General features: G+C 50.3%; 1 protein-coding gene and 1 pseudogene across 1 annotated transcript; one reads left to right on the forward strand and one right to left on the reverse strand.

The window, feature by feature from the left end:
* Positions 1-4,384: 4,384 nt before the first annotated feature.
* CCR7 (C-C motif chemokine receptor 7) lies at positions 4,385-15,665 on the forward strand. Its single transcript, XM_006924673.2, has 3 exons — positions 4,385-4,471; positions 10,843-10,892; positions 13,751-15,665. The coding sequence occupies exons 1-3, from the start codon at positions 4,462-4,464 to the stop codon at positions 14,828-14,830; spliced, it is 1,140 nt and encodes a 379-aa protein (XP_006924735.1). The 5' UTR covers positions 4,385-4,461; the 3' UTR covers positions 14,831-15,665.
* A 3,618-nt stretch (positions 15,666-19,283) lies between these two features.
* On the reverse strand, positions 19,284-19,781 carry LOC102881346 (annotated as a pseudogene).
* Between the last annotated feature and the right edge of the window lie 674 nt (positions 19,782-20,455).

Here is a 20,455-nt window from a genome sequence, read left to right on the forward strand (position 1 = left end):
ACTACCTTGAATCAGGCTGAGGATGCTGAGGAGATTAGAATCAAGAGCATCCCTTTATCCACCTGACAACATGGTGCATCTACCACAAAGCTCTCCAGTCCTGCCCTGGATACTGTGGAAACTCTTGATCTGGAACCTTCTACGGGGGCCTATAACTGCTGGAGAACCAAGAAAATCCTTGAGGAGGATTATCCCGAGAAGGGAGTCTGAAGGTTATATGGTCCAATTCTACCACTTTTCAGACAGATATCCAAGAACCAGAGAGAGGAAATGATTTTCCCGAGGTCGCATAATGAGTTATAGCAGAGACAAGATTGGAACCTAGGTCTTCTACCTCTAAAATCACTTTTTTCTTAGAAGCATCTGGCACATGGAAAAGGGCTCCAGGAGGAAGCTTCTGGAATAGTTCCAAAATGAAGTTGCTCTGCCTTTCCTTACCAACACCCTACCCAGTTATAACCCCTGAGAGTCGTTCCCACCCAGTTCAAGAGATTGCCGATATTCCTAAAAGTCGGTGGACTCCAAATGCCAATGATGAGAACAGCCAAAACCTGTGGGTTGGAGGGAGAGTTTGGTGAGGAATTCTATGCCTCTCTTGGGGAATTCGGAATAACAGAATGGTTAAGCAATGGACAGCGTGCCACAAAAAAAGCCCTGCACTTCAGAGTCTCAGATGCCCAAGTTTAAATCTCTCTTAGGCAGTTTAATCTCTTCATTTTACACTTGAGAAAACTGAGGCTCCGAGAAGAGAAGCCATATCATGTAGGGAGCTGGTAAAGAGCTAAGTTCACTGCACTGCCCAACTGAATGTTCTTTATGACTCTGGAGAAAAGGAAAGCTATTCTACTTACTTGTCCTTCTCCCTTCCAGTCCTATGTAATCTTGGACTTTCTTCCCTTGTTTTAGGTATAGCCTCATCTCAGTCTTAGTCTTGGTTTTAACTGTAGAGAACAGGAGTGTAATCTAACCTTAACTTCTTCTATACTGTAAGCTCTTTGGGGACAGGAATCACCTTGTATCGGTCAGGGTTGACACAAACAAGACCCACTCTAGGTTTTCCAAACAAAAAGAATTTAACACGGGAAGTGAGTTACACAGCTGATGAAAGAGCTAAGAAGTCAAACAAGAGATGGTGAAGGCACAAGAGATTCATAACAGCAGGACGTTGCCATTATTCCTAAAGCTGGAAGGACACAGGGAGAAGGAGGTGTTCCCAGAGCCCAGAAACTAGGGCAGGATATGGAGCCAAGGTGGGAGTCACTCTTCTGGAGCTGGCTGGGGATACCACTGGAAACAGAGAGAGGAAAGAAACATCCTAGTGATGGAAAAAAGTATCCCATGCAAACAGTGCCCTAGATTTACCCTGATACCAAAATCACAGAAATACATCACAAGAAAATGAAACTATAGACCAACATCCCTTATAAATATAGGTACAAAAAGTCTTAACAAAATATTTTAATACACCAGATCCAGCAACATATTAAAAAAAAAGATTATACACCATGACCAAGAATTCAAGGTTGGTTCAACATACAAAATCAACCTGTGTAATACATCATATTTAATAGAATAAAGGACAAAAAACTAAAGTCATCTCAATGGACACAGAAAAAGTATTTAACAAAATCTTACAAACCAGGAATGGAAGGAAACATGACATATAAAAATTAATTCAAAATGGACCAGAGCTAACTGTCAAAGCTAAAACTATAAAACATTTAGAAGAAAACATAGAAATAAACTTTTGTGAACTTGAATTATGCAATTATTTCTTTGATGTGACACCAAAAGTATAAATGACAGAAGAAAAATAAATGAATTGGACCTCAACATTTTGAAGTTTTGTGCTTCAAAGGACACCATCAAGAAAGTGAAAAGACAATCCATAGAATGGGAAAAAATATTTACAAATCATACATCTGATAAAGACCTTGTATCCAGAATATATCAAGAACTCTTACAACTCAACGATAAAAAACAATAACCCAATTCAGGCCCTTATCCTTGAGGGATCTGACCCTTTGTTGCCTTGCCTTTTGTCAGACCTTGATTGCCACCTGTTCACCATAACACCAGACATCAGTGCACCAACAGATGCCCCAGTGAAACCTTGAATTCCAGACACACTCTTCCCCATCTGCACCCTATATCAGCAACCCAGTTTCCTCGTAATAAGCAATGATAATTGCCCCCGTCAGTGTGGTAACTCCTTCGTTTGCCTTCTATTCCATTAGCATAAGAAACCCAAAGTGACAGATAACATTTACATGTGCAAGTTCAACAAAACCTTCAGTAAAGGGTTTTCTAATGGAAATATTTCCCCAGACCCCGAGAAGGCTCCAGGGCTGATGCAGTACAAATTCCAATACAGTCACTGGGAATGAGTCAATCCTTGGCTCTTGAACATTTGAATTCCAACCATTGAGGTATAGCATATCAATTATTGATTCAATATATACACAGCATTGCAGAGGACAGCGCTGTATTAATTGTGTTTTCTTATTTTCTGTATGGTGTGATGGTTTCACATCTTGGAGCCTTGCTCATTCTAAAGAGACTGTCTTCCCAGGGCTAGCTAATTCTTAACGATAGTGCATGGTTTGACTTCACGCACACCTGCAATATGTCAACCAATCAATCTAGAACCTACACTCCAAACCACCTCCTCTGGCTTTTATACTGCAGAAAACAATATTTTTCTGCCCCAGTCATCCTGAGGGCCAGGCATCAGACATCGAAGAGCAGCCCCTACACTCCAGAGCCTGCTAAAATTTCAAACTAGCCAATCCGAAACCTAGTCAGCCTGCACCCCTGCCTCACCCTTTCTTTCTCTTGAAATCCACGATAAAGCCTTTTGTTCATGCATTCCCTTTGCTCTGTCTGCCTCCTGACAGACCTAGCGCTTCCCTGTAAGAAAAATAAATACCGCAATTTAAAAACAAGCATTTCTCCAAAGAAAATATACAAATGGTCAATAAGCACATGTCATTAATCATTAGGATAATGCAAATCAAAACCACAGTGAGATGCCACTTCATACCCAGAATAAAAAGAACGGACAATAACATTTTGTGGAGGATGTGGAAGCTTTACACATTGCTGATGGAAATGTAAAATGGTGAGGCCACTTTGGAAAACAGTTTGATGGCTCCTCAAAATGTTAAACATGTAATTACCGCATGACCCAGCAATTCCACTTGCAGGCATATATCCAAGAGAATACGAGCATACATCCATACCAAAACTTGACATAAATATTCGTAGCAGCATTATTCATTATAACCAAAAAGTGGAAACAACCCAACTGTCCAACTGATGAAGAATAAACAAAATGTGGTCTATTCATACAGTGGAATATTATTGGGCCATGAAAAGAAATGAGGAAACAATACAATGCCATAACAAGAACAAACCTTGAAAACATTATGCAAAGTGAAAGGAGACAGACACAAATGGCACATTGTATGATTCTATTTATGTGAAAGTAGATTTGCGAGACGTAAAGTCGATTGTGGTTACCAGGGGCTGGGGCGGGGGCGGAGGGGAGATGGGGAGTCACTGCTAATGCGTGTGGGGGGCGTCCACAGGGGGAGGTGATAAAAAATGCTCTAAAATTAATTGTGGCAATGGTTTTTCAATTCTGTGAATATATAAAAGCCATTGGTTGGTACACTTTGAAAGGGCCAATTTTACATGTGAATTATATCTCAGTAAAGCTGTCATTTAAAAAAGCAAGGAAAGGAAGAGAAGGTGGAAGAGAAGAGGAAAAAAAGAAGAGAAAATCAAAAGAAAAGACAAAAGAAAGGTAAAGGAAAGGGAAGGGAAGGGAAGGGGAGGGGAGGGGAGATTACTCTATGACATTAACTTTCTAAAGCTCTTTTACTAGTGCCAGTCTAGGAAAAGGAAAAAGATACATCTCTTCTACCTTCCACTATCTGTCAGTGCCTCCCATTGGCCAAACTTACCCAGAAGCCAGAGGGTAAAGTAGTTTGGGAAATGTAGTCCCCTGTAACACCAGGCAGAGGCAAGAGAAGGATGGGGATACAGCTTTCACTCCACCGCCCCCCACCCCCACCCCGGCCACCACCATGTAATATTCAGGCTATAAACATTTGCTGAATCAATAAATGTCCCTATTCCCCTGCCTTGGGCTGTGCCCTTCTTCTTCACTCTGAGGCCACACTAGGGGCTTTTTAAATGTAAATGACGTGGTGATTCATAATCTTATGACCAGTAAGGAGGTCATCACTCCCTCACCTTCTCTTGCCCTTTAGTCTCAGAAGACACGGAAGGTGCCCCGGGTGAGGCTGGTCTGGAGGGGGCGGAGCAGGAGTGGGAGGGGCAGGGTAGAAGGTGCTCTCACAAGTTAAAAGGGGCTCAAACCGTTTCCTCCCCAGACAGGGGAGCACAAACCCCAGCACAGCCTTCCTGTGTGGTTTCAGCTGCCCAGAGAGTATCATGGACTTGGGTGAGTGAACCTTCCTGTAGGAGGAAGAACAGTACTGGGATCACTTTGACACCCAGACTGACTTTGTGGAATGGGGGCGGAGGATGCAGGTGGAAGGTGTGGGGGAGGAAAGCATGGGGGAACGTGCCGGAGAAGTCTGGTTCTGCTTTGGCAGGAATCGGCGGCTGCTCCCAGAGAATGCCACCCTGTTCTCCCAAGCACGAAAGGTGCATCTTTCAGACCTGGGGAAGGGAATGACCACTGGTACCAGGACAGACAAAGGGGTTGAGGTGGTGTCTTTTAGAACAGTAGGGACTGAAGAAGGCAGCAGGGCTGGGGTTGGTGGTGATCAGAACAGCACCTGATCTCCATCTCAGTTTGTGGTTTCATTAGGGAGCAATTCTCAGAGGGCTCCGGATCCTCCAATTCCCACCTTTCTCCCCTGCTAAGTAGGGATTGGAATCAGTTCTCTTGGGATTAGGAGAAGGAGCAAATTCAAGGCGACTGCGCTGGGCAAATGGTACTATGCAGTGCAAATGCAAGCTGGGTTGTTGTCTCTGCTGCACGTCCCACCAGCTTTGCCATTGCCCCTTGCAGGCTAAAGGCTGGGTGTGCAACATGAAATGAGACAGCAAGGGGCATTCAGCTTGGAGAAGTCACAGCTCAAGCCTCCAGCACAGCCTCTGCCTCACTCACACACTTTTTCTACCCAGGCAGATGACTCTTCTCTTTAAAAAACCCATCCTCTGGTGTAAGCTTGGTCTTAACTAGAGGGAATACAAGGGAAGCTCTGAGGCGGTTTTGAGGGGTTCGTCCAGAGACTGATATGATACCTGGTTTAGAAATCTCAGCTGTGCAGTAAGACCTGGCGAAGGTTGTGAAGGCCAGGCTCCAGGCTCGCTCTCACCAACAAGCAAGCTGCACGGCAGCCTCAAAGCCACAGAGGGTTGGCTTTTAAAAGTGAAGGTTCTCTGCTGCACCCCGCTGCTGTCCTCACACCCCTCACCGCCACACCACAGCTTCTTTCCTTCATCTCTGCCTTTCCCGCCCACCCAGAAATCTGGGTGGACTTAGCAAACAGCTGTGAAAGGGTTAAAGTAGCCACCTCACCCACTGACTGAACTCCTGAAAGGCAGAGTCTGATTCTTGCATCTCTGAATCCCAGGTACTTTGGAGGTGTGAGCAGAAAATGTTTATGGAATGAATGAATGGCGTCGAGAACTCCGACTTGATTTTAGTTTTTAAAATCTCTTCCGACTGATTCTCTTCCCAGCTGTCTACCCTCAAATCCCACTCCCCAGCCAGCTATCCCTCTCCCCCTCCCCGCCCCACCAGAGTCGCAGAATGTCGACGTCATCCACTGGAGACCCTGCTCCTAATTCTGACCTCTGCGAAGGGAACTGGGCCGTGTCCCAGCCGTGTGCTGGTAAACGCTGGAAAACCGGCTCCCCAGGGTGGATGACAGCCCTGATTGGTAGTGCTTGCCGATTTACTTAGTGTAAATTCTCCCGCCGTAGCTGACTTCAAGCGTGAAATGACTGAACACAGTGTTAGAGATGACATCACTGGCTAACGAGCTTGTGAAAGCCCGCTCCAGCACGCCAGGGAGGGTCCTCCCCCAGACCTAGGTTTGGGGGTGCTAGATGCATGGGTTTTGATGTGCGGAGGGAAGGTAACCTCTGGTCCAAGAGAAAGAGATGTTCTTGCTGCTTCACTCTACTCAAGAGGGCCCTAACGGCCAAGCCAGAAATACTGGTTGGAGGGAAAGCCACTGAGAAACTCTTGCTCAGAACAGGCTTTGCCGTTGGTAGGTCAGGTCTGTTTTTCAATCTTCCTCTGCCCAGCAAGAGCGGGGTGAGAGGGCAGACTTTCTGTTACACAAAATGAAAATGCCAGGGCTGAGCTCGTCTTTTTCACAATTTGAGTGAGCAGTCCTGAGGTGTCTTTCCCACTCTCAAGAAATGGATCCTAAGACGTCAGTTAGAATTCTCCAAAGCAAAGCAAAGAAAACCTTCAAGAGACTCCTCTCTCACAGCTTGGCCAGAAATGGTGGCAAACGCGGTGCCAAAGGGATTCAGGGCCAATCCCTTCTGGCCTTCTGGGAGCTTGGCTGGGGAGGAGGGGAGTGCTTCAGCCTAGGGGAGCTATTGGAAATATCTCCCCTCTTTGCTCGGTACTTTCTTTCAGTGAACGATCATTGACTGAAGAATTCAGGCATGACTAGTCTGGTGGGGAGAAAGACATGTTTATGTAAATACACCACTGCAACAGAGTGAGATACAGCGCTGCTGGGGCAAGGTCATTGTAAAGTTCAAAGAAAGGAATAGTGAACATGAGTCAGGGGAGCATTTAAGTTGGGTTTTGAAGTGTGTATAGGAGTTGTATACCAAACAAGGAGCAAGGGAGCCCAGGATGCAACAGGAATAGCAGACTCAATTGCCATCAGAGACCAGCAAGGTAAATGCAGGAATGGACATAAGATGGAGTAAGTGGAGGGAGGGAAGCAGAGTGAGCCGGAGGATGCAATACGCACTTACAGGCATCCAAATCCAATTTTATGTAAACTCTATGCAGCGAGCAGAGAATCTTGGGGCTCAGCCTGGATGGTCCCAAATAGTCAGCTCTGACCAAAGTTAATGGAGATAAGAAAAAAGCAAGTTGAGCATATAAAGACCCTGGCCATGCCAAGAAAAAAGGGAGGCAGGCGGGACAGGCAGAATTGATCCTTGAGATTTTGCATGGCATTGCCAAGGAGTTTGGGCTTCGTCCTAAAAGCGATGGGGAGCCAGTGAAGATTTTTCTTTTTCAATTGAGTAAAAGGACAAGATTTGTGTTTCAGAAGTTCTCTGGCAGTGAGGAGGAAGCAAAGCCTGATGTCAAGGCAGAGGTGGGGCCAGCTCTGAGATGCTGGGAGAGGGAGAAGCAACAGAACTGGGTGAATTGTGGGATGTGGGGGAGCGAGGGTTCCCTTCACACTCTGCAAAGATCCTTCTACACAGCAGGCTCATCAGAAATGTAGCAACACGCAGTAGTAAGAGTTCCATTCAAATCTCGCAACCATCTCCTAGCAGTGTGTGACCCCAGGCAAGTGGCTTAACCTCTCTGGGCTTCTATCTTCTGGCATATAGAATGAAACTCACAAAGTGAGAGTTCAATAAATATGACTTATGTCACTGGATAAAGCAGCTGATAGCACAGTGACTGCAAGATTCAACCAGCTCTCATCCATTCCTGCCTGTCGTCTGAAAGACAGTCCCCAGGCCTCTCACCTTCTCTCCAGAACCCTATCACTTCCCTGCTTCTTTCCTCCCCCAATCCCCTGCCCCTCAAAAAGAGAAAAGTTGTGTTGGCAAGTGAGGAATTCCAGAGAAGAAAAGCTTTGGGGTGGCTTTTGGGGCCAGTTGATGGGCAGCTGTGATTCCTTGGGTGGCCCAAAGGGCCTAGAAAATGTGAGGATGGAAGTTTGGGGTTTGGGGGAGCAGCTAGCCAGCAATCCCCTCCTCTCAAACAAAAAGGAAATTTCTCTGCTGGGGGCTCGGGTTGGAGTTCTAGGGAATTTACATTACAATTGTTACTAGAAACTCAAGAACTCCAAAAATACCCCACGTAGAAGTCAACCGCTCCTCAACCCCTGAGCTTCCCAACTTCGCTGGTCCTACCAGTTGCTTTATGACTTTGTAACAGACAGAAATGGACTGACTCATGGCTACCAACCAGTCCCCCTCCATCACACACCAGAGTTCCCCTAAGTTCCCATTTGGTTACCTTTCTTAAAAATGGCCTAACCTAGTCCTACAAGATCCCTGCTCATTTGCCATCTTCAGCACACCTGGAATGAGAAATCACCTACACACATGTGTATGTGCAAGCACGCACACACACACAGACAGACAGACACCAGCTCCCACCCCCTACCCCAGCCAGTGACAGAGAGAATAGGACTGGGCCCAGGAGAAGAGGTTAATGGAGTAAAATAGAAACACAGTTCTTCTCATATTTCACTCATTGTGACTTATCAAAACTTTGAGGTTTCTCGGTTCTCACTGACAGTCAGAGCGGGCTTTCTCTAGAGTAACTGAAAGACATACGTTTAAAGAAACCTCGAGCACTTCATATCAAGATGAGTCAGTCAGTGGAGGATGGACGGTGTGTTCGTTGGACCCTGGAGAGCATGTGCTTAAAGGTAGAGATGCGGACACAAGCTCAGGGGCTCAAGAGGCAATTCAGCAAGGAAGGGGACTGAGACAGGGGAGCTCTGATGTTGCACAAGAATCCATTTTCTCTCAGGACTGAAAATATTCAGGTGCAAGCTGGGCACGATGGGGTAGTGGGTGCCTGTCCCAAGATAGAAGACACAGATAGGAAGGTGGGTCCACGTAGACAGTGGAGGGCTCACTGCCGTGCTAACCATCAGGGGCTTCTTCCTTAAGTTTGGGTAGAGAAGTCCTAAGGATTAAGAGCAGATGCAGTCAGGGTTTGCATCTGAGCTATGCCTTAGACGTGTCTAGAAGTAGTGTGCAGTATAACTTGCTTGAGGTGGGAGAAACACCTATCCGTTTATGTGGCTTGATGCCCTTCCTCCTTCCCCCAGGAGCCTTCAAGCCCAGAATCTCCTCCACCTTAGGCATTCCCCCTAGAAAACATTTACAGCAACTTGGTGCATGTAGTAAGATTTCCAGCAGATGGCGCTGTGGCCAAGGACACAGACTCACTAGGAATGTGCTCGCCGTCTTGGGAAAAGGGACCCTTTGCTTGCCTGAGGGTAGGAGGCCGGGCCTCAGGTTCCAGAAGGTTCTTGAATCAAGGTCCCAACCATTTCCCTGTCCCTACTGAGACTGGGGTGCGATGGAGGTGCGACGAGCCTGCAAGTCCTGGTTTGGCATTTATTTTGGGGCTTCACAGATTCTTGTGTGGTCCTGACCCTGCTGTAACTGAGGGTCAGGGGATAAGGAGGGGACTACGTAGGTGAAGAAGGCACAGCTCCTGCGAGTCCTGGTTTGGCATTTATTTTGGGCCATCACAGATTCTTGTGTGGTCCTGACCCTGCTGTGAACTGAGGGTCAGGGCATAAGGAGGGGACTACGTAGGTGAAGAAGGCACAGCTCCTTTCCTCAGGGCTCTTCCAGGCTGTTAGGTGAGTTAAGACTTCTACACAAATTACCTTGTGACCTGTCTTCCATGCTCAGCCCTCGGAAGAAATAAGTTCCGGCCACAGAACAGAACTGAGCGGCCAAGTGCGGGTTCTCCTGCAGCACATCAGGCTTCGTGCGCACCCAGAGTCTCAACCCGCTGTTCAGACCCTAGGAGAGTCTCCTGACCCAGAATGTACCCAGGCTCTGATCCCTGCCCTGGGCGGGGTCTCTTCCCACAGCTGACCTCAGGTTCCCCTTCCACCCATCTCCTAAGGCCCTGGATTTGAAACCATTTAAAGAAGAGAAAACATATACACACACTTCAGTCAAGCAAAAAAAATAGTAGCTACCTCAGGGAATAGTGTCCATCCTACTCACTGCCACAGGACAGTGCTCCCTCGGTCCACCTTGGCGCTTCCTCCTCCATTGAAAAGAAAGCAGGGCATTCATTCATTCATTCATTCATTCACTCATCAGCACACAATTCCTGGGCACTTCCTCTATTCTGGGCTTGCACTGGGTAAAGGGGAAGAGGTCCCTGCCTCAAAGGCAGGCTGAGGGGATGGGCCGGGCGACCCACCAGTCAGCGCTGAATGAATGTTGATTGAATGAGGGTGTGTTGGGGAGCCCCATAGGTCCCTGAAGCACTCACGCATCCATCTCTGAGAGGACAGTGAGTAACACTCCCCTACCCAGCCCTGTGAAATCACTCTATTCCTTTACTCAGATTCCCTCAAGGGATACTCAGGGCTTCATATGTGGCTGCCACTCACCTGGGCGTAGGAGTCGTGCTCCCCAGTGGCTTCTGGCACTGAAGCAGTGCAGGGGACACACACACCACCACCACCTCAGGGCCTTGCTTCCTGCGCGTCCTACAGAGGGAGGGGGCCATTTAGACCCAGAAGTCAAGGACAAATTGCCGCTCGGTCTTTGAGGGCTGGTCTGGGCCCTCAAACTTGGGTGAACTGTACAAGTCCAAAAGAAGCCCTGAAGACCCGAGAAGCAAGAGGCTGCTCTGCATTCTGACCTGCTCCTTTCAGGGACCTCGGGGTGGGGGAGGGCGAGGGGGCGAGGGCGGTGAGGCTGGGCAGGTGGCCGGGTGCTTCGAGGCACAGTCTGGCTCTGATGTTCTGTTTCGGCAAACGCGGTGCCGAGGGCTCATGATGGAAGCTCCCAACGGCATCTCCCATCTCAGCGGCTTTCCTTAATAAAAAGAGCTACCCCTGCCCAGCGATAACTTCCTTGCCTTGTCTCTTTTAGGGAAGCCAATGAAAAGCATGCTGGCCGTGGCTCTCCTTGTCATTTTCCAGGTGAGGTTCGTTCCCTGCTCCACACCCCCGTCCCCAGGCCCACTCCTCCCAAGCCCCGGGTTCTGGCGGAGGAGCTGGGTATTTTCTGAAAGGAAACAGACCCAGACACTAACCCACCCGCCATTCACTGAGTTGACGGCCGCCCCTTTCCATCTGCTGAGTGACCCTAGAAAGCCACAGATGTTCTCTGAACTTCTTTTACTCCATTTAAATGAAAACATGAGGGAAAATAAGTTACCACCACCTTCCCCACCCCACTTCCAATGTCTCCATCCAAAAGACGGAAGTGTGGACCGCAGCTGAGCTCTTGGAGAGAGAAGAGCAGCAAAAAGCAAGGGCTGTCAGGTTACTGGGTTTTGCACATATGTGTGCACATGCGTACTGTGTAAAAAACTTCATGTGTTTTACTGAGCTGAGTAAAAACCTTTGGTGTGGTGGCCTGGTTACTATCCTGTTACCTCAAGTCTGCCTCCCTCCCCAACCCCCAGCCAAAGGCTCCCCTAGAAGCCCAGTTCCCTAGGGGGGTGTGGAGAAAGGATGGGGTCCAGGACCCTAAGGGTGGGAGGGAGTGGGAGGCACATATACTTTATAAGGACCTGAATTCTGCAAGAGCAAAGACCCCCAGTTTACAAGGCTTTGCTTCTCAATCCCAGAAGTAGAGACAGAAAATCTGCCCCTACCGAGTGCCAAAGTTAGAAGAAACTGTAGCTCATGGAGCCCACTCTCCCTCGTTTGTGGGGGCAGGAGCTCTGTTGGATGGGGAGCAGGCCTCTGAGACAAGAACTGGAGAGCCAGTACTCCAGATTTGGCTCTTTCCCAGGTCTGGAGGCCAGAAAGGCCGCTTTCCAAGAGCTCTGGCCAGAGGCAGGCCCCAAGCTGGGCGCTGTTCCCAACATTTCATTTCAGAGGCCCCCCTGGAGCTTGGGCCGCAGCCCACAGCCTGGCCCCCTTCCCCATCACCACTCCCTCCCCTCTCTCTCCCCTGTTTTCAGGACTCCGGAGGGATTATACTGCTACCAGTGGAGCCTGGAAGATTGGGGAGGGGATGAGGAACAGCTGGGCTCATTCTGCTCTTTACTTGGGGGGATGGAGGTGGCTCAGATGGGGCAGGATGTGGTGGGGCTGTGGGCTGCAGAGGTATCAAGTCTCATGGCCCATGGGGTCATAAAAATGGGGGAAGAGATGGCACTACCGGGCGGTAAGGAGCACACTTCACGGAGGCTGGGTGTATGGCCCTTCAGGAAATCCCAGAACCCCCTTATGTCCAGGGACCCCAGACCTAAGGCCTTGGGCCTTACCGTGGGTGGTCTTCCAGGACCCCCAGGCTGTAATCATGTCCAGACAAAGGAAAAGGTGTCGCCAGTGACTTTCCTTTTCGAGATAGCAATGCCCAAAGAAAAGGCTCCTGGACGTTCTCTTGTCCTCCTCCTGTCCCCAAGCAGGACAGTGATGAACCCAGAATTTGGAAGTAAGAAAGACAGAGACAGGATACAGGGAAATTGGGAGACTGGGCTCCACTTCTGGCTATGTCACCTTGAGTGAGCCACATGGCTTCTCCGAATACCTCTCTGTCCTCATCTCTAAAGTCTCTCCAGCTCCCCAGTTGTGTGGAAAACCATCCTGTTGAGCTGCCCAGAGCCCAGTTCTTAGAGGAGGGACCATCAGCTTCCAGATTAGGTCCCAGCCCTGCACGGGCTCAGCTGTCACTGTGTCGCTGTGCACAGACGTGCCCTCCTCCATTGATAAAATCACAGCAGGCCGCCTAAACCTTCACCCTACCCTGCAGACAGGCTAAAAAAAGCCCTGAGCAGCTGAGCCTTGCTGATTGGGATCTGCAGGAAGAGACTGCGAGAAAGAGAGAGGCAGAGAGGTGGGAGGAGAGGGTGGGAGCACAGAGGGAGAGCGGGAGAGAGCTGTGCTTCCTTCCAGGGCCTCCAAGAGGACTGGGTCAAAGCTGCGGAGGCGGCAGCCCCGTGACCAAGTCATCCACTCCTGCGATGGCCATGTTGGCACTGGGCACCCGTCGCCTGAGCTCCTGCTGTGTGCCAGGCACTGTGCCACGGGCCCCAGGGGCCTGTAAAAGCCTTCAGGGTGCTCAGCACCCACGGCCGCGGCAGCTCACGACAAACCAGGGCTCTGTGGCCCTCAGACCCTTTGCCTTCCTCTCCTCTCGCTCCAGGCAGCCCTCAACCTTAACTCCAAGGTGCATTTTCCCTCAAGAGCCGAGGTATTTTGTTAGGCTCCCCTTCTGCCCCTTCTGGAAAGCTCTTTCTACCAGGTTCTACAGGAGGCTCAAGAAGAAAGACACAGGTTTCTGCCCTCCTGGAATTTCCAGCGAGCCCAGAAAAAGCTCCGTGGAGATGAAACAGTGCGAACACCTGGGTTAGGTACCGCACAACAACCGTGTGAAGGGGGTAGTGTTCACCTCCATTTCACAGAGGCGAAACTCAGGCTCAGAGAGATGAAGTGTGTTTAACTAGCTCAAGGGTCATTTGACCCCCAAAGCCCAAACTATTTCCAGTCCGCCGGCCCATGTGAGGTCGAGTCTCTGAGAGTTGGCAAAATCACACCCCGGCTCAGGACATACGTTTTAACAAGATCCCCGGGTAACTCATATACTTGTTACAATTCGAGAAGCACTGATTTCAAACCAAACAATCACCTGGAAAGTTTAGAAAAACAGATTCCTGGGCCCCACTCTCTGAAATTCTGGTGCAGTAGGTCTCAGGTGGGGTCCAGGAATTTGTGGGTGATGTGATGATGCCACACTTTGAAACGACCGCTCAAGGCAATCCCGGGGCAGCGAGGTTCAGACCCACGTAGCTACACTGGATCATGTTCCTGCTTCCTTCCCGCAGGTGTGCCTGTGCCAAGATGAGGTCACAGATGATTACTTCGGAGACAACACCACGGTGGACTACACACTGTACGAGTCTGTGTGCTTCAAGAAGGACGTGCGGAACTTTAAGGCCTGGTTCCTCCCGATCATGTACTCTGTCATTTGCTTCGTGGGTCTACTGGGCAATGGGCTGGTCGTGCTGACCTATATCTATTTCAAGAGGCTCAAGACCATGACTGATACCTACCTGCTCAACCTGGCCATGGCGGACATCCTCTTCCTCCTGACCCTTCCCTTCTGGGCGTACAGTGCAGCCAAGACCTGGGTCTTTGGTGTCCAACTTTGCAAGCTCATCTTTGGCATCTACAAGATAAGCTTCTTCAGCGGCATGCTCCTGCTTCTTTGCATCAGCATCGACCGGTACGTGGCCATCGTCCAGGCTGTCTCGGCCCACCGCCACCGCGCCCGCGTCCTTTTCATCAGCAAGCTCTCCTGCGTCGGCATCTGGATGCTGGCCACCGTGTTCTCCATCCCAGAGCTGCTGTACAGCGGCATCCAGAAGAGCAGCAGCGAGCAGACGCTGCGGTGCTCTCTCATCACGGAGCACGTGGAGGCCTTGATTGCCATCCAGGTGGCCCAGATGGTGGTGGGCTTTCTGATTCCCCTGGTGGCCATGAGCTTCTGCTACCTTGTCATCATTCGCACCCTGCTCCAGGCACGCAACTTCGAACGCAACAAGGCCATTAAGGTGATCATCGCCGTGGTGGTGGTCTTCATAGCTTTCCAGCTACCCTACAACGGGGTGGTCCTGGCCCAGACGGTGGCCAACTTTAATATCACCACCACCACCAGCTGTGAGCTCAGCAAGCAACTCAACATCGCCTACGACATCACCTACAGCCTGGCCTGCGTCCGCTGCTGTGTCAACCCTTTCTTGTACGCCTTCATCGGCGTCAAGTTTCGCAATGACCTCTTCAAGCTCTTTAAGGACCTCGGCTGCCTCAGCCGGGAGCAGCTCCAGCAGTGGTCTTCCTGCCGGCATACCCGGCGTTCCTCGATGAGCGTGGAGGCCGAGACCACCACCACCTTCTCCCCATAGAGGCTCCTCTGCCTGGACTAGAGAGACTCCCACCGTGCCACAGAAGAACAAACACTGGCCCTAGCTACCTCAACCAAGTTTGCTAAGAGATGTGGCTGATAAGCTACCAGATCCAGCAACACTCTGCCACCACAGCTGTTGTCCCCCATCCAAAAGTGAAAGTCGAGAAAGTTCACAGCTCCTGGAGTGAAGGGATAGGTGTTGGTCAGAGTGAGTTGGTGGAAGAGCCTGGGGAGCCTTCGGAATGAACTTTCAGGGGCTGAGTCAGGGTCTTCCAGAAAACGAGGCTTTGTCTCCAAGACCAGAGGTGGTAGGGAGACTTCTTGGCTTGGAAGGGAAAGGGAGACACCGATGGGTCAACTAACTCTCTGAATTCCTCCCTCTGTCTCTCTTTATCCACTGTCATCCAAGCCAGCAAGAAATGGCAGTCTCCAAGCCTCTCTACAAGCACACTTGCCCCTCGCCTGCTGCCTCTCCTCAGGCTGTTGCCCTCATGGGCTCTCCGCAGGGAGGGGTGTGGTGTTTCCTGTAGGCCAAGCCCGTTGCCTCCAGCCGGCCAAAGCCATGTTCCCAGCCAGGGCTCTGGGGAGGGGATGACGCGTGGCCAGACCTTCTCGTGTCTCAGCTCTGCTAGGAGGGAGGATTGGGCAGAGAGAAAGATTAGGGGCCCGGGTGTGGGTGACAATGCTGGCTGCCCAAAGCCAATGAGCTGCTTCTTTGTTCTTTGTCACAAGGACAGAATACTATTCATCCTGTTCTGCTTTCAATTCATTAAGAGAGCACATTTTACTCATATACAAATAAAAGTTTTCCCTTGAGGAAATAAGAGCTTTAAAAGAAAGGAAAAATTTTTTTGGTAAATGGCAAATGAGTGTGTTCTTGTTTTGCAAACCCCCACGCCCCACCTGACCACCCCCATTTCCCTCCTCCCTCACCCCAGTCTTCATTTCTCAGAGATGCTCAGAGCCAGGAGGTCTACTGAGCTATACTCTTGAGTCCATCCAATGACACAGACCTAAGAGGCTAAAAGGTAGGAGGACAGGAAATGCAGGGTGTCCATCTTACAAAGACCCCTCCAGAGCTCGTGGGACAGAACCAAAGCCTTCGTGGTCAGAAATGACCCAGGGACACAGGTCTAGCCACTGCGGCTATGAACTCTCCCTGATCCTCAGCAACATCTACACACTGGTCTGCTCTTCTTTCCTAGCTCAGTCTGCAACTAGAACCCCTGACAGTCCCCTCAGACTCCCAAGACTGGTGTTTATAGGGAGGCCCCTCCCTGGGCTCAGAGACCATGACATGCTGGATTAAGGGGGCTTGAGATGGGACCCGTGTGAGAAGCTGCACCCTTTGGAGGATGCTTGAGAGCCAGGTCTGCCCACGAGTCTCCCTACTGGCTGCTGTTGTAGCAACGAACCTCCATGGCGTGGCTCCCATCATGGAAGGGCAGGGGTCCGGAACAACCACTGCTCCCACACAGGCGCGGGCCCCATGTCACCGAGTGCCCTGATATCTGCCCATAACACTGACTTCTCCAAGCCAGGGAGAAGGTTAGTCCAACCTGTGATGTATGAGGAGGTAGTTGTCTGAAGGACCCAGCGCTGTAATAACTCAGGGAAAGGGCGGGGGCGGTGGGTCGGTGTGGGCTGAGACGCTCGTGCAAAAGGGGATTCTATCAATTTTCTGAAGTGAAAAGAGACTCATGAAAAATGGAGCCTGCCTGATAATGAAGCCCATTCTCTAATCTCGGAAGCACATTAAGCTACCCTCCTCCGAGTGATGAAGCACTGAAGACGATTCGTCAGTCAGCCTCCACGCCGGGAACTGGCACCCTGGGAAGAACGAGCCTAGCACAGGCACAGGCCGTGTGGAGCAGTGATCACAGCGGTGGCATTAAATATTAAAGACACGGCTGCAACTGTGTGTGCGAGTGTGGGGCGAGGGGTGATCCCAGGGTGTGTGAGTGTGAGCCTGCTGGTGTGCACATCCTAATGAGGTAACATGGGGAAAAGATCCTCCATTCCTGAAGGGGAGGGATGTAACAGAGTGGTCACGAACAGGAAGCCAGGCCAACTGCTCAAGCATGCTACCTCGGCTCCAAATACTTTCTTTCCAAAATAACTGGACGTCTCCAAGTATTTACAAAGACAACAAAACCCCCAGCAATGTTAATTCCCGCAAATTGCTCTATCTCAGGAGCTCTGACCTCAGCTCGTTGCTGGCCTGGCCCTGCTCCTTTGACAACACTCTCATGTGCCTACCCTGAGCTTTGGGGGACCCTGGGGAAGAAGAAACAGACCTGCTGGGGAGGCCCGCCAATGTGTCTCTCTCTCCCTCTCTCTCTCCCCATCTCTCTTTCTCCTCTGCTTCATACAACTGCCCCCATCTGCCCAGGTTCATGGCCTTCACAGCCCCTCAGCATCTCCTACAGCTTACCCCTTCTTTCCATAGCCAGCCCCTTGTCCCCTCCTCCACCCTAGCTGCAACCTCAGGCCACTACTCTGTCATTTCAGCCAGCAGCACCATGCTTCTCAAATCATGGACTCACAGAGCTGCAAGGGATCTCAAAGATCAGCTGGTCCAATGCCCAATCATTCTCTAGAAGGAGAAATTGAGGCCCAGAGGGAGGAAGCGACTTGCTCGAAGAGACATTGCAATGTAGGGATGTTGGATAAACTTGCTTTGAGGACCTGAGGATCTGGCAGGACTGCTGGCGGGGAGTGCAGAGGCTCTGGAGCCCAGTCGACTTTGAATGGCATCTCTCCTGCTTCCCAGCTGTGTGACCTTCAGTTGTTGCTCGGCTGCTCTGTGTCAGATTTCTTGACTGCAAAAGGGAGAGGATTTGCAAAGGCCTGGAATGCTGAGTGTGGTGACGAGGAGCACAGACTCTGCAGCCAGATTGCCTGGTTTGAATAGCAACTGCACTACTCGGGCTGGTTACTTAGTCTCTCTGTGCCTCAGTTTCCTAATGGGGATAACCACAGTACCTACCTCCTAGGCTCGTCGTGAGGGATAAAATCATTCGTACATGTAAAATGCTTAGAAATCCCAATAAAAGTGTGGTTGGTAATTATTAAGAGATGTTTAATAAATGGTAGCTTAAAACAAAAAGGTTGCTAACTGCAAGGAAACCAAATTCAATTTCTTAGCTTCATGTTCATCCTCATACAATTTATAACTCAGGCTGGAGGGCAATTTTGAGATGAGTTAGTCTGTCCTTCCCACTGCTTGTACAAGTGAGTCGATGAGGCTCCAAGAGGGAAGTTACCCTACTGAAGTTTCTCGGGAGCTCTTGGCAATGCTAGAACTTGAACCCAAACTCCAAGCTCCCATCCGGAGCTCTTCCCCCAGACTCGTCTGCACGCCCCTACACATCCATCCTGGCATACACCATCCTCATCCCAGACCTTCCAGGCCTTCTCTGACAGGCACCATCCCTCTTGTCCTGTGGCCAGATCCTTAAGGAGAACCTCCCCTCTCCCCCTTTCATAGGCCCCACGCTTGCCATTAGGTCTGGGAAAATGAAGTGGGCCCAAAGGAAATCGGACAACGGATCTTTTGAAGAAAGGATTCTCTCTGGGAGTTAGGTTCTCGGTTTCGTTTCTGTGTTGAGGGTGAACAATTGGATGGAAAAGAAACAGGCCTATGGGGGTGGGGGTAGGGTTAAGGCAAATGAGATGTGGGGAGCAATTCTGAGTGGGGAAGAAAAGGCGTGGGAAGATGGGGCAGGGGTGGTTCTAGGGACTATACAAGGTTGGGGGCCGGACTTGGAGAGTAGTCTAAGTGGGCAGAAAAATACCCCCACCTACACACACACACACACACACACACACAGAGCTTCCGGGGCCTTCAGATCTCAGGTAGGGAGAAAGAAGCTGTATTAGCCTCAGAGACAGGTGAGGCCATGGCCTTCTTTGCCGGGAGAGGGTTAAAAATGACCCAGTTTCCTTGGTTTGAGCTCCTAGAAAAATTCCAGGGGGAAAAAGAGGGTGGGGCCTCTCCTTCCACTCAAAAGAGGGACACTGGCCTCCCTCCCAGGAAAGCAGATGTCCCAGAGGTGTGGCAGGGAGTAGCGGCCTCATTACCCATAACCTCCCACCCCCTGCATTGTCATGTCTCGGGCCCAGAAAGAGACGCAGACCAGACATCTGCTACGGAAAATGCTACGTGGCCCCTTGCCCACCAGCAAGAACAGCCCTGGACTAGCGCAACTCAACTGACCTCCAAAATCAGAAATGGGGGGACGTGAATGGGCTCTGGCCCAATTCACACTTCTCTACTGCTGCCAGTTCCTTCCCTCCCACGTTCACTTTGAGGATGAATATAACCGTTTTTTTGTTTTTTTTTTTTTTTTGGACAGATCCTGCCTCTCAGGTTTATTTGTACAAATAGCACAGGAGGACGCCAGCCCTGTGCAGACAGCAGCCCAGGGGTCACGCCAGTCCTTCCATCCTCACGTCCGCAGACAGGGGCTTCCACACTGAAGCCTTCGTAGGGTCTTGGGCACCTTGGGAGCTAGAGCCTGAACCTGAGCTGGAGGAGGAGCTGCAGCCTCAGCCTGGGCCTTGGTTTGAGCCTTGGCCTTGGACTTTGGCCGGCAGAGCCTGAGACCCTTGGCAATGCAGGCGTGAGCGTGTTTCCCAAGCTGGGGATGAGCAATGTAGGCAAGTCGACTGAGCTTGCAGCTGCAGCCTTTTGGGACCTTGGGCTTGACCTCCTTGGGCTTTACGAGGGCCTTCATAGCCTCAGCACGGGCACCCCGCCTTGGCATTGCTGACCTGCATCTTCTTCAGGCCCTTCTTGTTGTGCTTCTTGACAAAGTGCATGTTCCTCAGGAACTTGGGGTCCACCCCTTAAGAGATTCGTATCTTTATGATCGAGGTTCCTTGATGCCATTTCTGTGCCATTTTCGGGACTGGTTGTGAGTGGTGTGATTCTTGGACTTGGCCATGTCTGCACTGAAGCCTGTGGCTCCTCAAGCGCCTGGGACCGGAATCTATAACCTTATTTTTTACTATTGTTCACTAACCCCAGGGAATTCACTTGCTGGGTTGTGCTATGTGTCACAGTGACCACTGCAGTTTGGCCTCCAGTGTTTCATCTCTGGGTAAATAAACATCTCCCCTCGCACGAGCAGGGTGGGATCAGGCTTTACCGATCTCTGACCCGCTCCATCGCCTGAGGGTGCAACAGGCCCAGAGGTCAGACATCCACTGGCAAGAAGACAGGTGAAGAAACACAACTTTCGTCCTCTCATGCCCGTGTTAGAGCTTGCTTAGGCCAGAACAGTTTAAATGTGTTCTAAGTCAATAGCTGACATTGTGAAATTTAACAGATGCTGCAGATGAAATGCCCTCAAACCCTTTTCCAACATTTAAAAAGAGGCCTTGAAATGCACGCACATTTATCTCATATGGTTTATGCAAACTGCACTCGAGCGACTGAAGCAGGAACATGATCGTGCACAGAGATGGAGTGGTACATTCTTCCCAGGCCCGGGGGTGTTCCTGTGGCATGGGCAAAGGCCTGTGCTCAAGCCAGAAGTCACCTACAGGGCATCCGCTCTGTCTCCTGCCTGAAAGCTTGGGTTTCCTCGCCCACGGCTGACTCCCTAGACGCCACTGT

This window comes from Pteropus alecto, unplaced genomic scaffold (genome assembly GCF_000325575.1).
Source record: "Pteropus alecto unplaced genomic scaffold, ASM32557v1 scaffold98, whole genome shotgun sequence".
Classification (NCBI taxonomy): Eukaryota; Metazoa; Chordata; class Mammalia; order Chiroptera; family Pteropodidae; genus Pteropus; species Pteropus alecto.

Coding starts and splice junctions, on each gene's coding strand:
- CCR7 (XM_006924673.2), top strand. Junction 10,893..13,750: donor CTCTCCTTGTCATTTTCCAG/GTGAGGTTCGTT, acceptor TCCTTCCCGCAG/GTGTGCCTGTGCCAAGATGA.